This window comes from Heterodontus francisci, chromosome 29, assembly GCF_036365525.1.
Source record: "Heterodontus francisci isolate sHetFra1 chromosome 29, sHetFra1.hap1, whole genome shotgun sequence".
NCBI classification, from domain to species: Eukaryota; Metazoa; Chordata; class Chondrichthyes; order Heterodontiformes; family Heterodontidae; genus Heterodontus; species Heterodontus francisci.
Genome location: NC_090399.1, coordinates 42425894 through 42445514, shown reverse-complemented (window position 1 = coordinate 42445514; position 19621 = coordinate 42425894). Strand labels below are relative to the sequence as shown.

Below are 19621 nucleotides of genomic sequence, written 5' to 3'. Positions count from 1 at the left end.
GACGGTGTTTGGTAACTGTCGGTCGTCTTCGTCACATTGTATCGATTCATTCAGGGAGGGAAGGGGGTCTCAAGCCGCGGGCTTTGTAGCCGAGTCGGTATGTTGTCAAATACCGCCGAGTCAGACGTTTATAAGGGGGTCTCGAGCCTCAGAAAAGTTCGAAATTGCGTGGTAGGGAACCGAAATTAGACAACGGCCGAGGACTTTTTAACGTAAAGAGGAGTCCTTACCTCCGGGGTGCCGATATAGATCTGATGTCTCGGGCTTCGGTTTTAATCCTCCAGCGATCCTGCCGACTATGCCAAGTTGTTAGATCCCATCAGTTACAAAGAGAGACGAAGTCCGATCGTAACTTTTAGAAACTTTATTGCAGGACGTGATTGTTACAAAGCAAAGAAAAAGAACATGCAAAAGAACAAAACAAAAGAGCAAAACAAAAGAACATGTGCTCACTACAGCAAGTCTTTCTTATAGCTATTCAAACAAAACTAGTAACCCCCCCCCCCCTCCCCTTTGCTTCTGAGTGGTTTGTAGACTTCTGTTATCATTGCATGATTGGTTATTTTATTTTGGCATTTTATTTCAGTAGTTTCACATCCCCCCTCCTTGAACTGTTAGGCTGATTATTAAACAATAGGCTACTATTAAGCTATCTGCAGCTGTCCTGTTAGCTTCTGCTTGTGAGTTTTTTTTATAAACTGTCTCCACAGCTCCACAGTTAGTTTGTTAGTAATTCATAATTAGTTGGTTAGCTTACTTTTGATCTGTCCCCAAACCCGGGATATTACAGTGTTGGAGAAAACCCAGATTGTGCCCAATTGTTGAACAAATTCTCCGGACTCGGACGTTGAGAATCAAACACTTTATTGCATGATATCATGGGGGTGCACACCTTACCTAAATGTGGTCCAGTGCTGCTCCCGACAGCTACAAATCGTCGTGGACTTATATAGTGTAAAAGAAGCAGAGCTAGCAGTTTCACAATTAAGCATAAACCACAGGACAACCACAAGACCACCTGCAGCTCTGTGCCCTTTGCAAAGTCCGAGGTCAGTAGAGCGTTAGTTCGAGCATAACACACTAGTTCCTTAATTCAATGCCCACTCCAGACTATATCTGGCCGTTACTTCTGGCTAGGTTGCACAAACATGATAAAAGCGGAAGAGTCAGCAATGAACAGTCGGCGTTCACTTCCCCAAAATCCATCATGAGCTCTGTCTCTTCCTAAGATAGTTGATTGTGGTCAGTTGCTCTGTCTACATTTTATGACCATTGGTTAGGTTAGCTACAAGCTGCGTCCTGTTTTTCTATTTCTACAAAGTTAAGTAATAATTAGCAAAGCTCAGAAAATTCTCCAACATACAGTACAGCAGGACCCGGTGTATCCCGGGATATTACAGTACGGAAGGACCTGGTGTATCCTGGGATATTACAGTATGGCAGGTTCTGGTGTAACCTCCAGAAAGCTTGTTATAGAAGGATGATGCTGGAGCCTATTTTTACTCAGTTTGTACAGAGTAAAAGGATTTCAAACATGTAGCCCCTCCGTCAAATACTTTTACCAGTCTCAGTAAGTGTCTGCTTATAAGTGCTTAAGTAAGTCCCCAATTAACACCCTCCACTGCATATAATTAAAAAATTCATTCACAATTAATATCCCGGGATATTACAGTACGACTGGACCTAGTGTGTCTTGGGATATTATAGTACTACAAGGACACACTGTATCCTGGGATATCTCTGATTCTCTCTCTCATTCTCTCGCTCTCCAACAGGACTAAAGTCTGACTCCCAGATCCCTGTTACTGTCGGGATTGTACTTGGGATCCTTGGGCTGATCATCGTTCTCGTCATTGTGGCTGTCGCTGTCTATAAGAGGAAAGGTAGGAATTGGAGAGAATTTGGACTGGGCCTCACTGGGGGAGAGGAAGCCGTGGGCCCCAGAGAGTGGAGGAGGGCAGACTGTGGGGCTCAGGATGTAGGGGGTGAGGCTCAGGGTCATGAGGAGGGGTACAGATTTAGGATGGAAAGGCTGAGCTGAGGGCCCAGAGTCATAGGTGGGGCTTATTTTGGAGCAAAGGAGCTCAGGGTGGGCACAAGAGAACCAGGATCGGGGCTCAGGGTTGGGACGAGGGGACCAGGATCGGGGCTCAGGGTTGGGACGAGGGGACCAGGATCAGGGCTCAGGGTTGGAACGAGGGGACCAGGATCGGGGCTCAGGGTTGGGACGAGGGGACCAGAATCGGGGCTCAGGGTTGGAACGAGGGGACCGGGATTGGGAATCAAGGTGGGGACGAGGGGACCATGATCGGGGCTCAGGGTGGAGAGAGGGGCTCAGTGTGGGGGAGGGTCCGTCTCTTGCTTTCATTCGGAGTTCCTGCCTGTCTCCAATCCGATTTTCTGTTATTCTCTTGTCACTCACTGAGTATTCCTTGTTTTTCAGTGACAGGGACGAGCGGCTACAATCCTACAAAGAGTAAGCTGACCATCAAACATCATCTGGATCTTTGTGTAACTGTGTGAATCATTGCTCATTGTGTGTCTGACACACAACAGCTCATATCTATGGCTTCCTCCATCTCTGCCTTACTCTCTCTGTGTCTCTGTCCATTTCTCTCTCTCTCTCTCTCTCTCTCTCTCTCTCTCTCTCTCTCTCTCTCTCTCTCTCTCTCTCTCTCTCTTTCTTTGTATCTTGCATGCTGGCTCTATCTCTGTCTTTCTTTCTCTGTGTGTGCATCTGTGTCTTTGTCTTTGTCCATCTCTCCATTTTTCTCTCTCTCTTTGTCTTTGTATCTTGTTCACTGACTCTGTCTCTATCTCTCATAGTGAACAGTTTGTTAATACCTGTCCTTCCATTAACAGCTTCTGATAAAGGGGAATCCTCATCCAGCTCCTCCGCCAATGCCTGAGGTATGAATCGTGTTGATCAATCGTATGAGCAGATCCTTCCCTGGCCTTCTAACTGGGCTATGACAGCTGGTGTTAACTGTACAATCTGGTGGGTGGAATCTGAATGCAGTGTCTGTCTCTCCCTGTATAGTCACTAAAGACCAGCTCATACAATTCAACACTGAGCTTTGAGACTGGCCCTCTGGAGATGGCTGCTCCTTAACTGTCGGAGGCTGGAGATATCCTGGGGAGGGGGTAGGGATTGAGGATAAAGACCCCTGGAAACGTCTCACAATGGGCGGCACAGTGGCGCAGTGGTTAGCACCGCAGCCTCGCAGTTCCAGGGACCTGGGTTCGATTCCGGGTACTGCCTGTGTGGAGTTTGCAAGTTCTCCCTGTGTCTGCGTGGGTTTTCTCGGGTGCTCCGGTTTCCTCCCACAAGCCAAAAGACTTGCAGGTTGATAGGTAAATTGGCCATTATAAATTGTCACTAGTATAGGTAGGTGGTAGGGAAATATAGGGACAGGTGGGGATGTTTGGTAGGAATATGGGATTAGTGTAGGATTAGTATAAATGGGTGGTTGATGTTCGGCACAGACTCGGTGGGCCGAAGGGCCTGTTTCAGTGCTGTATATTTAATCTAATAATCTAATCTGGACGTGGATTCCTGTCAGCTGCTCAGTTTCCTTTCCAGAGGTTTAGAGTTGTCATTCTCCCAGAATCGGTATTACTCCTATTTGGGGAGTGGATCTGATGGGTTTTGTTGGCGTTTGCGGAGTAGGTCTGATGGATTTTGCTGGTGGTTGGGGAGTGGAGAGGGATCGAGCTAATAGAGAGGGATGACCTAAGTTCAGGAAACTAGGATGTAGAAGCGGTTTGGGTCGAGATGAGAAATGATAAAGGCAAGAAGTCACTTGTGGGAGTGGTGTACAGGCCCCCGAACAATTATCACATTGTAGGACAGGGTATAAAGGAAGAAATAAAAGCAAAATACTGTGGATGCTGGAAATCTGAAATAAAAACAAGAAACGCTGGAAATGCTCAGCAGGTCTGGCAGCATCTGTGGAGAGAGAAGCAGAGTTAATGTTTCAGGTCAGTGACCCTTCTTCAGAACTCAAGAAGAAGAGTTAGGGTTAGGGTTTCTTGTTTTTATAAAGGAAGAAATACTGGGTGCTTGTCAGAAAGGTATGATGATAATCATGGGGGATTTGAATCTACATATAGATTGGAAAAATTAGATGGGCAAAGGTAGCCTTGATGAGGAGTTCATAGATTGTTTTTGGGATAGTTTCTTAGAACAGCACATTCTGAAGCCAACCAGAGACAAGGCTGTACTACACCTGGTATTGTGCAATGAGATAGGATTAATTAATGACCTCATAGTGAAGGCGCACCTAGGCAGCAGCAATCATAATATGATTGAATTTTACATTAAGTGTTAAAGAGAGAAGAATGGCTCCAACACAAGTATTTTAAACTTAAATAAGGGCAGGACCGGGACTGATGTCCTCGGGGGAGTATTTGCTAGAGTGGTTGGGGAGGGTTTAAACTAAAAGGGCAGGGGGGAATGGGAACCTTTTCAAGGACTCAGAGGGGGAATCAAAGAAAAGAACAAAAGACAGTAAAGGGAATAAGAAAAGTGATAGGCAGAGAAATCAAGGGTCAGAATCAAACAGGGCCACAGTGAAAAATAGTGGGAAGAGGACAAGTAATGTTAAAAAGACAAGCCTTAAGGCTTTGTGTCTTAGCGCGCGGAGCATTCGCAATAAAGTGGATGAATTAGTCGCGCAAATAGATGTAAACGGGTATGATATAGTCGGGATTACGGAGTTATGGCTGCAAGGTGACCAGGGATGGGAAATGAACATCCAGGGAAATTCAGTATTTCGGAAGGACAGACAAAAAGCAAAAGGCGGTGGAGTTGCATTGCTGGTTAAAGAGGAAATTTAATGCAATAGTGAGGAAAGATATTTGCTCTGACGATGTGGAATCTTGTATGGGTAGGGCTGAGAAACATTAAGGGGCAAAAAACGTTAGTGGGGGTTGTATATAGACCCCCAAACTGTAGTGGTGACGTTGGGAATGGCATTAAACAGGAAATTAGAGATGTATGCGATAAAGAAACATCTGTAATTATGGGTGATTTTAATCTGCATATAGATTGGGCAAATCAATTCGTCACAATACCGTAGAGGAGGAATTCTTGGAGTGTATACGGGATGGTTTTCTGGACCAATACGTTGAGGAACCAACCAGAGAACAGGCCATCCTAGACTGGGTATTGTGTAATGAGAGAGGAATAATTGACAATCTAGTGGTGTGAAACCACTTGAGGACGAGTGACCATAATATGATAGAATTCTTCATCAAGATGGAGAGTGACGTAGTTGATTCTGAGACTAGGAGCCTGAATCTTAGTAAAGGAAACTACGAAGGTATGAGGCGCGAGATAGCCATGACAGATTGGGAAGCGTTACTTGAAGGGATGATGGTGGATAGGCAATGACAAACATTTAAAGAGCGCATGGATGAACTGCAACAATTGTTTATTCCTGTCTGGCGCAAAAGTAAACTGGGAAATGTAGCCAAACCATGGCTTACAAGGGAAATTAGAGATAGCATTAGATCCAAGGAAGAGACATATAAATTTGCCAGGAAAAACAACAGACCTGAGGATTGGGAGCAGTTTAGAATTCAGCAAAGGAGGACCAAGGGATTGATTAAGAAGGGGAAAATAGAATACGAAAGCAATCTTGCAGGGAACATAAAAACTGACTGTAAAAGTTTCTATAGGTATGTGAAGAGAAAAAGAATGGTGAAGTCAAATGTAGGTCCCTTACAGTCAGAAACGGGGGAATTTATTATGGGGAACAAAGAAATGGCTGACCAACTAAATGCATACTTTGGTTCTGTCTTCACAAAGGAGGACACAAATATCATACTAGAAATGTTGGGCAATACATCGCTTAGTGACAGAGAGGAACTGAAGGAAATCAGTATTAGTAGAGAAATCCCAGAGTACTTAAGGAAGTGGCCCAAGAAATAGTGGATGCATTGGTGGTCATCTTCCAAGACTTTGTAGACTCTGGAACAGTTCCTACAGATTGGAGGGTAGCTAATGTCAACCCACTATTTCAAAAAGGGAAGTAGAGAGAAAGCAGGGAATAATAGACCAGTCTGCCTGACGCTGGTAGTGGAGAAAATTCCAGAGTCCATTATCAAAGATTTTATAGCAGACCACTTAGAGAACACTGGTAGAATCAGGCTGAGTCAGCATGGATTTACGAAAGGGAAATCATGCTTGACAAATCTACTAGAATTCTTTGAGGATGTAACCAGTAGAGTTAATGAGGGGGAGCCAGTGGATGTGGTTTATTTGGACTTTCAGAAGGCTTTCAACAAAGTCCCACATAAGAGATTAGCAAGTAAAATTAAAGCGCATGGGATTGGGGGTAGTGTATTGCGATGGATAGGAAATTGGTTGGCAGACAGGAAACAAAGAGTAGGAATAAATGGGTCTCTTTCCGAATGGCAGGCAGTCACTAGTGTTGCACCGCAGGGATTGGTGCTAGGACCCCAGCTATTCACAATATACATTAATGATTTAGATGAGGGAACTAAATGTAGTATTTCCAAGTTTGCAGATGACACAAAACTGGGTGGGAGGGTGAGTTGTGAGGAGGATGCAGAGAGGCTTCAGGGTGATTTGGACAAGTTGAGTGAGTGGACTAATGCATGGAAGATGCAGTATTATGTGGATAAATGTGAGGTTATCTACTTTTGTAGCAAAACCAGGAAGGCAGATTATCATCTGAACGGCTATAAACTGAGAGGGGAATATGCAGCGAGACCTGGCTGTTCTCATACACCAGTCGCTGAAGGTAAGCATGCAGGTGCAACAGGCGGTAAAAAGGGCAAATGCTATGTTGGCCTTCATAGCGAGAGGATTCGAGTACAGAAGCAGGGATGTCTTGCTGCAATTATACAGGGCCTTGGTGAGGCCACACCTGGAATATTGTGTGCAGTTGTGGTCTCCTTATCTGAGGAAGGATGTTCTTGCTATAGAGGGAGTGCAGTGAAGGTTTACCAGACTGATTCCTGGGATGGCGGGACTGACGTCTGAGAAGAGATTGAGTCGGTTCGGATTATATTTGCTGGAGTTCAGAATAGTGAGGGGGGATATCATAGAAACCTATAAAATTCTAACAGGACTTGACAGGGTAGATGCAGGAAGGATGTTCCTGATGGTGGGGGAGTCCAGAACCAGGGGTCATAGTCTAAAGATGCAGGGTAAACCTTTCAGGACTGAGGTGAGGAGAAATTTCTTCACCCAGAGAGTGGTGAGCCTGTGGAATTCACTACCACAGAAAGCAGTTGAGGCCAAAACATTGTATGTTTTCAAAAAGGAGTTAGATATAGCTCTTGGGTCTAAAGGGATCAAAGGATATGGGGCGAAAGCCGGAACAGGCTACTGAGTTGGATGATCAGCCATGATCATAATGAATGGCGAAGCAGGCTCGAAAGGCCGAATGGCCTACTCCTGCTCCTATTTTCTATGTTTATATGAGGGAATGAAAGCAGAGCTAGCAAAAGTGAACTGGCAAAGTAGGTTAAGGGATAGGTCAATAGAGATGCAGTGCAGACATTTAAGGGCTTTTTTCAGAATACGCAGAATAGATACATTCCAACGAGAAAGAAAAATTCCAAGGGGAGGACCCACTATCCGTGGTTAACTAAAAACATTAAAGATAGTATCAAACTTAAAGAAAAAGCATAAAATTGCACAAAGATGAGTGGCAGGTCAAGATTGGACAGAATATAAAATAGCAGCAAAGAATGACTAAAAGATTAATAAGGAGGGAAAAGTTAGAGTACTAGAGAAAGCTGGCAAGAAATATGAAAAACAGATGGTCAGAGTTTCTATAGATATTTTTTAAAAAGAGTTAAACTGAGCGTTGGTCCTATAGAAAGTGAATCTGGTGAATTAATAAGGGAAAATAAGGAGATGGCAGATGAATTGAACAAATATTTTGCTTCGGTCTTCACCATAGAGGATACAAGTAACATTCCAGAAGTAGCTGTAAATCAAGAAATGAAAGGGAGGTAGGAACTCAAGAAAATTACAATCACCAAGGAAGTAGTACTGAGCAAATTGTTGGAGCTGCGAGCTGACAAGTCCCCAGGTCCTGATGGCCTTCCTCCTAGGGTGTTAAAAGAAGTGGCCAGTGTGACAGCAGATGTGTTGGTTTTGATTTTCCAAAATTCCCTAGATTCGGGGAAGGTTCCATTAGATTTGAAAATAGCCAATGTAACTCCTTTATTCAAAAAGGGAGGGAGATAGAAAGCAGGAAACTACAGGCCAATTAGCTTAACATCTGTCTTAGGGAAAATGTTAGAAGCTATTATTACAGATGTTATGACTGCGCTTAGAAAAATTCAAGGTAATCAGGCAGAGTCAACATGGCTTTGTGAAAGGGAAATCATGTCTAACCAATTTATTGGAGGTCTTTGAAGAAGTAACATGTCCTGTGGATAAAGGTGAACCGGTGGATGTACTGTACTTAGATTTCCAGAAGGCATTTGAAAAGATGCCATATAAAACGTGATTGCAGAAAATAAAAGCTCTTGGTGTAGGGGGTAACATTGGCATGGATAGAAGATTGGCTAGCTAACAGGAAACAGAGAGCAGACATAAATGGGTCATTTTCTGGTTAACAAGATGTAACGAGTGGTGTGCCACAGGGTTCAGTGCTGGGGCTTCAACTTTCTACAATTTATATAAATGACTTATATGAAGGGACCAAAAGTATGGTTGCTAAATATACTGATGACACAAAGATAGGTAGGAAAGTAAGTTGTCAAGTGGTCATAAGGAGGCTACAAAGGGATATAGATAGGTTAAGTGAGTGGGAAAAGATCTGGCAAATGGAGTATAATGTGGAAAAATGTGAAATTGTCCATTTTGGCAGGAAGAATCAAAAAGAAGCGTATTATCTAAATGGTGAGATTTTGCAGAGCTCTGAGATGCAGAGGGTTCTGGGTGTCCTAGTGCATGAATTACAAAAGGTTAGTATGCAGGTACAGTAAGTAAATAGGAAAGCTAATAGAATGTTATCATTTATCGTGAGGGGAATTGAACAAAAAAGTAGGGAGGTTATGCTTTAGCTACACAGGGCATTGGTGAGACCACATCTAGAGTACTGTGTACAGTATTGATCTCCTTACTTAAGGAAGGATGTAAGTGCGTTGGAAGCAGTTCAGAAAAGGTTTACGAGACAAACACCTGGGTTGTCTTATGAGGAAATGTTGGACAGGCCAGGCTTGTATCTGCTGGAGTTTAGAAGAGTAAGAGGCGACTTGATTGAAACATATAAGATTCTGAGGGGTCTTGACAGGGTGGATGTGAAAATAATGTTTCCTCTTGTGGAAGAATCTAGAACTAGGGGGCCACTGTTCAAAAATAAGGGGTCACGCATTTAAGACAGAGATGAGAACTTATTTTTCTCTCAGACCATCGTGAGTCTTTGGAACTCTCTTCCTCAAAAGGCGGTGGAAGCAGAGTCTTTGAATATTTTAAGAGCAAGGGGGTGAAAGGTTGTTGGGGGGAGACAGGAATGTGGAGTCGAGGTTACAATCAGATCAGCCATGGTCTTGTTGAATGGCGGAGCAGGCTTGAGGGGCCGAGTGGCCTACTCCTGCTCTTAATTCGTGTGTTTGCAAGAGTGGTTTTGCTGGTGTTTGGGGGTCTGATGGGTTTTGCTGGTGTTTGGGGGTCTGATGGGTTTTGCTGGTGTTTGGGGGTCTGATGGGTTTTGCTGGTGTTTGGGGGTCTGATGGGTTTTGCTGGTGTTTGGGGGTCTGATGGGTTTTGCTGGTGTTTGGGGGTCTGATGGGTTTTGCTGGTGTTTGGAGGTCTGATGGTTTTGCTGGTGTTTGGGGAGTCGGTCTGATGGGTTTTGCTGGTGTTTGGGGAGTCGGTCTGATGCGTATTTTTGGTATTTGGGGAATGGGTTTATTCATTCATTTCACAGGGTGTGGGCATCACTGGCCAGGCCAGCATTTATTACCCATCCCTATTTGCCCATGCGAAGGCAGTGGTGAGCTGCCTTCTTGAACCGCTGCAGTCCATGTTGGGCAGGTACGCCCACAGTGCTGTTAGGAAGGGAGTTCTAGGATTTTGACCCAATGACAGTGAAGGAATGGCGATATAGTTCCAAGCCAGAATGGTGTGTGGCTTGGAGGGACCTTGCAGGTGGTGGTGTTCCCATGCATCTGCTGCCATTGTATTTCTAGGTGGTAGAGGTCATGGGTTTGGAAGGTGCTGCCTGAGCAGCCTTGATGTGTTGCTGCAGTGCATCTTGTAGGTGGTACACACTGCTGCCACTGTGTATCGGTGGTGGAGGGAGAAAATGTTGTAGATGGGGTGCCAATCAAGCGGGCTGCATTGTCCTGGATGGTGTCGAGCTTCTTGAGTGTTGTTGGAACTGTACCCATCCAGACAATTGGAGAGTATTCCATCACACTCCTGACTTGTGCCTTGTGGATGGTGGACAGGCTTTAGGGAATCAAGAGGTGAGTTACCCGCCGCAGGATTCCTAACCTCTGACCTGCTTTTGTAGCCACGGTATTTATATGGCTACTCCAGTTCAGTTTCTGGTCAATGTTAACGCCCAGGATGTTGATAGTGGGAGATTCAGCGATCGTAATGCTATTGAATGTCAAGAGGAGATGGTTAGATTCTCTCTTGTTGGAGATAGTCATTGCCTGGCACTTGTGTGACGCAAATGTTACTTGCCACTCATCAGCCCAAGCCTGGATATTGTCCAGGTCTTGCTGCATTTCTACACGGACTGCTTCAGTATCTGAGGAGTCGTGAATGGTGCTGAACATTGTGCAATCATCAGTGCACATCCCCACTTCTGACTCTATAATTTGAAGGAGGGTCATTGATGAAGCAGATGAAGATGGTTGGGCCGAGGACACTAGCCTGAGGAACTCCTGCAGTGCTGTTCTGGAGTGAGATGATTGACCTCCAACAACCACAACCATCTTCCTTTGCGTTAAGTATGATTCCAACCGGTGGAGAGTTTTCTCCCTGATTCCCATTGACTCCAGTTTTGCTAGGGCTCCTTGATGCCATACTCGATCAAATGCTGCCTTGATGTTAAGTGCAGTCACTCTCACTTCATCTCTGGAGTTCAGCTCTTTTGTCCATGTTTGAACCAAGGCTGTAATGAGATCAGGAGCTGAGTGGCCCTGGTGGAACCCAAACTGAGCATCACTGAGCAGGTTATTGCTAAGCAAGTGCCGCTTGATAGCACTGTCAGTGACACCGTCCGTCACTTTGCTGATGATCGAGAGTAGACTGATGGGACAATAATTGTCTGGGTTGGATTTGTCCTGTTTTTTGTGCAGGATATACCTGGGCAATTTTCCACATTGCAGGGTAGATACCAGTGTTGTAGCTGTACTGGAACAGCTTGGCTGGGGGTGCAGCTAGTTCTGGAGCACAGGTCTTCAGTACTATTGCCGGAATATTGTCAGAGCCCATAGCCTTTGCAGTATCCCATGCCTTCATCCGTTACTTGATATCACGCGGAGTGAATCGGATTGGCTGAAGACTGGCATCTGTGATGCTGGGGACTTCAGGAGGAGGCCGAGACGGATCATCCACTCGGCACTTCTGGCTGAAATTTTGCAAATGCTTCAGCCTTATCTTTCCCACTGATGTGCTGTGCTCCCCCATCATTGAGGATGGGGATATTTGTGGAGCCACCTCTTGTTAGTAATTTAATTGTCCACCACCATTCACGACTGGATGTGACAGGACTGCAGAGCTTAGATCTGATCCGGTGGTTACAGGATCACTTAGCTCTATCTGTCGCATGCTGCTTATGCTGTTTGGCATGCAAGTAGCCCTGGCTTTCAGCTTCACCAGGTTGACACCTCATTTTGAGGTATACCTGGTGCTGCTCCTGGCATGCCCTTCTGCACTCTTCATTGAACCAGGGTTGGTCCCCTGTCTTGATGGTAATGGCAGAGTGGGGGATATGCTGGTCCATGACGTTACAGATTGTTACAGCACTGTAACAAGATATTGCTTCAAACTGTTCCACCTTATCTTTTCTTCTCTTTACTCTCCCTATTTGCATGTGTGTATCGTGTGTTCATGCCAGTGTGGGCATGTTTTATATCCGTAGGCGTGAACCGTATTATAGTTTAAGTTTTATGGTTTGATGACATTTCATCTTTCTTCTTTAAACTTGAGAAAGCCTGTGTGAATTGGTTTCTCTGTTGTGTTATTGGAAAACTGAGAACAAGGATTCACAAAGGGGGAGCTCAAAACACTTTGTTTAAAATTAAACCCTGTTACAATAAGACCAGGTGAAGATAGTAACAGACCCCTAGACACCTTTCGCAACTGGTTGTAACATGGGTTTTGCTGGTGTTTGGGGTCTGATGGGTTTTGCTTGTATTTGGGGAGTGGGTTTGATGGGTTTTGCTGCTGGTGTTTGTGGGACTGATGGGTTTTGCTTGTGTTTGGGGAGTGGGATTGATGGGTTTTCCTAATGTTTGGGATGGGAAGGGTTCTTGTAAGATCTAGGGTTTGCTTTAATTTAATTGTAAGACTTGGCTCAATTACAATTACAGTCTCAGTTGGGACAGTTGATCTAAAAGGGACTTCCAGCTCAGATTAGCTACAAAACCACATGGTTACGAGGGTGCTTTCACAGGCTTCACAGACTTTATTAAGTTTTCCTCAATAAGCACAAAATCGTGATACTTAGCAAAGGGCAGTGGTCAGCAGTTGTGTTCATGATGGAACACTGGTCCTCAACCTCCAGTTAACTTGTCCCTTGTTTGAGGTTGATTTTCTATCTTCTCTTCTTGATGATGATGCGTACATTTGGGATCTTAAAAGCTCTTTCTTTATACATTTTCCCAGCTTGGTTCTGTGCCATATTAGGAAAGCCCTGATGTCTGTTCATCTGATTGGTCAGTCGTTACCTAACTGCCCTTCCATGATGGTACCTTGAGCCTGGTTTAGGTCATTTTCATTGTCATTCAAGGGGCTCCAGATTCATGATTCTTTGCTGTGTATTTATCAGCAATGACCACTTAATGAGATTGATATGCACTTGTCCCGTTTCACAGCTACTTGGCTGGACATGTTTACGGGCCAAGTGCTGGAAAATGAGATTAGAATAGATAGGTTGATGATGGCTGGCACAGACACGATGGGCTGTAGGACCTGTTTCAGTGCTGTATAACTATATGACTCTATGACTATTATTGCTTGGATACATATGAACAGCGTGCGTCGGCGGTTGGTGGATCAGCTGCAGGTCCGGCAAGACCTGCCTACTTATGGGGGCCTTTTGGAGGATCCCCATGAGTATAAAAAGCTCACACACCATTAGTAGAGTCTGTAAAATTATTAGTAGATAAGTTGGTGCTGTGTAATTGGTAAGTTTGTAGACTCAAGTTGATCAGGCTGAGAGCTGTACTCAAAATCAATGAACCAGAGTTTGACAACTAAGGTTCATGGGGGGGAATGTTTGAATTTACGTGAGCTGATAATCTGATTATCAGAATTTGGATTTTGGTTAACAGAGATTAATCAGAACAATGTAAGTAGCAACTATATCAGACATGTTGGCTACATCCCATGTCAAGGTGCGAGTATCGGATATTACCCAGAACAATGGAAGCACCCAAGCAGTATCACTTAACTATTTGGGATTGTTTAGGACATCCAGGACACTTTGTAAAGTAGGGACTCACTTCAATAAACATTCTGAGCACCATGTAATAGAACTCACAAAAAAAGGGTGCAGAAATATCAGGAGACAGCCCTTTGTTGGAGGGAGAACACACAAGTCAGCTGGAGGGACAACATCAGGAGAGCACATAGGACAATCAAAGGGATAACTTCTACAAGTTTTTATCATCTTCGGGTTGCAAGAAATAGATTGTATGAATCTATTGTATAACGGTAATAGTTATTTGCATTGATAGTTTTGTTAGTATTGGTGTCTGAATGACAAACTTGCATTCGGACAGCACACTTGAGCCTGAATCATGAGGAATCATTTCATTGTGTTTGATTTATTTGGCATAGTCAACATGGATTTATGAATGGGAAATCATGTTTGAAGAACCTGTTGGAGTTTTTTGAGGATGTTACTAACAGAATTGACAAAGGCGAGTCAGTGGACATGGTATATTTGGATTTTCAGAAGGCTTTTGATAAAGTCCCCCACAGGAGATTGGTTTGCAAAATTACAGCACATGGGATAGGAGGTAATATATGGCGATCAGGATTAAGCATGGATTAAGGATTGGTTAACAGGCAGAAAACAGAGAGTAGGAATAAACGGGTCATTCTTTCGTTGGCAGGCTGTGACTAGTGGGATACCACAGGGGTCAGTGCTTGAGCCCCAGCTGTTCACAATGTATAATAATGATTTGGATGTGGGGACAAAATGTAGTATTTCCAAGTTCATGGATGACACAAAACTAGGTGGGAATATGTGTCGTGAGGAAGATGCAAAGCGGCTTCAAGGAGATTTGAACAGACTTCGTGAGTGAGCAAGAACGTGGCAGATGGAATATAATGTGGAAAAATGTGAGGTTATCCACTTTGTTAGGAGGAATATAGATGTGCAGAGTATTTCTTAAATGATAGATTAGAAAGTGTAGATTTACAAAGGGATCTGGGTGTCTTTGTCAATATGTCACTGAAAGCTCACATGCAGGTGTGGCAAGCAATTAGGAAGGCTAATGGTATGTTAACCTTTATCACAAGAGGATTTCAGTGCAGGAGCAGTGAATTCTTTCTTCAATTGTATAGAACCTTGGTTAGACTGCACCTGGAGTACTGTGTGCAGTTTTGGTCCCCTTACCTTAGGAAGGATATTATTACTATAGAGGGAGTGCAACAAAGATTCACCAGACTTGTTCCCAGGATGGCAGGACTGTCCTATGAAGAGAGATTGGGAAACTGGGCCAGTATTCTCTAGAGTTTCTAAGAATGAGAGGTGATCTCATTGAAACCTACAAAATACTTAAAGCGATAGATGAGATGTTTCCCTTGGTTGGGGAGTCTAGAACCAGGGGACACAATTTCAAAATAAGGGGGAAGCCACTTAGGACAGAGATGAGGAGAAATTTCTGTCCTCAGCGCGTTTTGAATCTTTGGAATTCTCTACCCCAGAGGGCTGTGGAAGCTCAGTCATTCAGTATGTTTAAAGCAGAGATTGACAGATTGCTAAATACAAATGACATAAGGGGATATGTGGATAGTGTGGAAAAGGCAATGAAGTGGATGATCAGCGATGATCATATTGAATGGCAGGGCAGGCTCGATGGGCTGAATGGCCTACTCCTGTTCCTATTTTCCTATGTTCCTAAAGGATAAAGCTAGAGGTTACACAAATAATAAAAGGACACAACTAAAGGCTCTGTATCTGAATGCACGTAGCATTCAAAACAAAACAGATGAACTGAGAGCACAAATAGAAATAAGTAAATAAGTAAATCTGATAGCCATTACAGAGACATGGCTGCAGGACGACATAGATTGGGACCTGAATATTGAAGGATACATGACATTTAGGAAGGACAGGAAGCTAGGAAAAGGTGGAGGGGTAGCTCTGTTAATTAATGATGGGATTAGCGCAATTAAGAGAGATGACTTAAGTTCAGGAGACTTGGATGTAGAAGCAGTTTGGGTAGAGATGAGAAATCATAAAGACAAGAAGTCACTTGTGGGAGTGGTGTACAGGTCACCTAACATTAAGCACACTGTAGGATAGGGCATAAAGGAAGAAATATTGGCAGCTTGTCAGAAAGGTACAGCGATAATTATGGGGGATTTTAACCTGCATTTAGACTGGAAAAATCAGATGCGCAGAGGTAGCCTAGATGAGAAGTACATAGAACGTTTTCGGGATAGTTTCTTGGAACAAAACATTCTGGAACCAACCAGAGAACAGGCTATACTAGACCTGGTATTGTGCAACAAGATAGGATTAATTAATGACCTCATAGTTAAGGCGCCCCTAGGTAGCAGCGATCATAATATGATTGAATTTTATATTCAGTTTGAGGGAGGGAAGAGTGGGTATGAGACTAGTATTTTAAACTTAAATAAGGACATTTACGAGGGCATGAAAGCAGAACTAGCTAAAGTGAACTGGTAAATCAGGTTAAGGGATAGGTCAATAGAGAGGCAGTGGTAGACATTTAAGGAGATATTTCAGAATATACAGAATAGATACATTCCAATGAGAAAGAAAAATTTCAAGGGTGAGACCTGCCATCCGTAGTTAGCTAAAACAGTTAAAGATAGTATCAAACTTAAAGAAAAAGCCTATAATTGTGCAAAGATGGGAGGGAGGCAGGTCAGAAGATTGGACAGAATATAAAAAAAACAGCAAAGAATGACTAAAAGATTGATAAGGAAGCTAAAATTAGAGTATGAGAGAAAGTTAACTGGAAATATAATGACAGATAGTAAGAGTTTCTATGGATAGCAAAAAAAAAGTTTAAAAAATTGAGCATTGGTCCTATAGAAAGTGAGTCTGGGGAATTATTATTGGATAATAAGGAGATGGCAGATGAATTGAACAGGTATTTTGCATCAATCTTCACTATTGAGGATACAAGTAACATCCCAGTATTAGCTGTCAGTCAGGAAATAAAAGGGAGGGAGGAACTCAAGAAAATTACGATCACTAGGGAAGTGGTACTGAACAAATTGTAGGAGCTGTGAGCTGACGAGGCCCCTGGTCCTGATGCACTTCATTCTAAGATCTGAAAAGAAGTGGCTAGTGAGATAGTTGATGGGTTAGTTTTAATTTTCCAAAATTCCATAGATTTGGAGAAAGTTCCATTAGTTGGAAAATAGCGAATGTAACTCCTTTATTCAAAAAGGGAGGGAGACAGAAAGCAGGAAACTACAGGCCAGTTAGCTTAACATCTGTCATAGGGAAAATATTAGAAGCTATTATTAAAGACATTATAACAGGGCATTTAGAAAAATTCAAGGTAATCAGGCAGAGTCAACATGGTTTTGTGAAAGGGAAATCATGCTTAACCAAATTATTGGAGTTCTCTGAGGGAGTTACATGTGCTGTGGATGTATTGTGTTTAGATTTCCAGAAGGCATTTGAAAAGATGCCGCATCAAAGGTTATTGCAGAAAATAAAATCTCATAGAGTAGGGGGTAACATATTGGAATGGATACAAGATTGGTTAGCGAACAGGAAACAAAGAATAGGCATAAATGGGTAATTTTCTGGTTGGCAAGATGTAACGAGTGGTGTGCCACAGGGATCTGTGCTGAGGCCTCAACTTTTTACAATTTATCTAAATGACGTAGAAGAAGGGGCTGAAGGTATGGTTGCTAAATTTGCTGATGACACAAAGATAGGTAGGAAAGTAACTTGTGAAGAGGACATAAGGAGGTTACAAAGGGATATAGATAGATTAAATGAGTGGGCAAAAACCTGGCAAATGGAGTACAATGTGGGAAAGTGGGAAATTGTCCACTTTGGCAGGAAGAATAAAAAAGAAGCATTTATCTAAATGGTGAGAGATTGCAGAGCTCTGAGATGCAGAGAGATCTGGGTGTCCTAGTGCATGAATCACAAAGTGTTCGTATGCAGGTACAGCACGTAACCTCATAGAATGTTATTGTTTATCACGAGGGGAATTGAATACAAAAGTAGGGAGGTTATGCTTCAGCTATACAGGGCATTGGTGAGATCACATCTGGAATACTGTGTACAGTACTAGTCTCCTTATTTAAGGAAGAATGTAAATGCATTGGAGGCAGTACAGAGATGGTTTATTAGGCTAATACCTGGAATGGGTGGGCTGTCTTACAAGGAAAGATTGGACAGGCTAGGCTTGTATCCTCTGGAATTTAGAAGAGTAAGAGGTGACTTGATTGAAACATACAAGATCCTGAGGCGTCTTGACAGGGTGGATGTGGAAAGGATGTTTCCCCTTGTGGAAGAATCGAGAACCAGGGGTCACTGTTTAAAACAGAGATGAGGAGAATTTTTTTCTCGCAGAGCGTTCTGAGTTTTTGGAATTCTCTTCCTCAAAAGGTGGTAGAAGCAGAGTCTTTGAATATTTTTAAGGCAGAGGTGGATAGATTCTTGATAAGAAAGGAGGTGTAAGGTTAACGAGGGTAGGTGGAAATGTGGAGTAATCAGTTCAGCCATGAATTTATTGAAAGGCAGAGCAGGCTCGATAGGCCATGTGTCCTACTCCTGCTCCTAATTTGTATGTTCGTACGATTTCCTAACACTCTGTAACAGGCTTGAGGGGCTGAGTGGCCTCCTCCTGTTCCTGTGTTTACTCTGGGCAGGCAAGGTGTAGGACAGTGAATCTCTCTCTCTCTGGTTAACCCTGTCCTTGTCCTGTGTCTCCTCCCCACTCTCCCCTCCCTAGGAACAGCTGAAGACTCTTGCCAGTGAGATGGTGAAGGACTCCCCAGAGTGTCACTGCCTGCAGTCCCAGTTCACTGTGCTTTACAATGAGAGCCTGCAGCTCAAGGCCCAGATGGACAATGGCCACAATCTGCTCTTCACCACCCGAACCACAGTCGAGTGAAGGACATCACTGAAACAACATGAGATCTAGAGATGGGACTGATGGTGTTTGAAAGAACAACCTCATTGCTGGAGAATACAGCTTCAAATTTTCATTAGTTATTTAATGTGATCAGAATTGTCCAGTCTTTGGAGTTTTCCAATTCAATCTCAGAAATCAAAAATATAAATATACACGGACTGAACTTGATGTATCTGTTCAATTAAAAAAAAGTTTGAAAAATGTCGCCTCAGAGTTTAATACAGAGAGATTGTCTGCAGTACAAAGGGACACATCACTTCACACAGAAAATGTATCTTCCTATTGACAGTATCATGAAAATATATTACCCAATTCTTGCTGTCATTGGTGTTCCTGGTAAGTGACTATAGCCATTGAAGTTGTGTAAATCTGTGTGCGAGCTGGTCTCTGGTTTTATTCAGTGACTCTTTTTCCAGTATATTGATGACTGTATCGGTGCTGTTTCCTGCTCCCGTCCCGGACTGGAAAACTTTATCAACTTTGCTTCCAGTTTCCACCCTTCTCTCACCTTTCCATGGCCCATCTCTGACACTTCCCTTCCCTTCCCTTCCTTTCCTCGACTTCTCTGTCTCCATCTCTGGGGATAGGCTGTCTACTAATATTCATTATAAGCCCACTAACTCCCACGGCTACCTTGACTACACTTCTTCACACCCTGCCTCCTGTAAGGGCTCCATTCCATTCTCCCAGTTTCTCCGTCTCCGACGCATCTGCTCTGATGATGCAAACTTCCACAACATCAGCGCTTCTGATGTCTTCCTTTTTCCTCAACTGAGAATTTCCCCCCACTGTTGTTGACAGGACCCTCAACCGTGTCCGGCCCATTTTCCACACCCCTCCCCTCACCCCTTCCCCTCCCTCCCAGAACCACGACAGGGTTCCCCTTGTCCTCACTTTCCACCCCACCAGCCTCCACATCCTCCACCATTTCCGCCACCTCCAGTGTGATGCCACAACCAAACACATCTTCCCCTTCCCTCCCCTGTCGGCATTCCAAAGAGATCGTTCCCTCCATAACACCCTGGTTCACTCCTTCATTACCTCTGACACCTTGTCCCCTTTCCACGGCACCTTCCCCTGCAAT

At 43.7% G+C, this 19621-nt stretch overlaps 1 protein-coding gene across 1 annotated transcript in view; it reads left to right on the top strand.

The window, feature by feature from the left end:
* LOC137346250 (class I histocompatibility antigen, F10 alpha chain-like) overlaps positions 1–18738 on the top strand; it is a 94349-nt gene extending 75611 nt beyond the window's left edge. Inside the window, exons 5-8 of the mRNA XM_068009698.1 lie at positions 1776–1883; positions 2444–2476; positions 2863–2910; positions 18355–18738. Coding sequence (XP_067865799.1) covers positions 1776–1883; positions 2444–2476; positions 2863–2909 — 188 coding nt within the window. The 3' untranslated portion in view covers position 2910; positions 18355–18738. The remainder of the gene's footprint in view (positions 1–1775; positions 1884–2443; positions 2477–2862; positions 2911–18354) is intronic.
* The last annotated feature ends 883 nt before the right edge of the window (positions 18739–19621 follow it).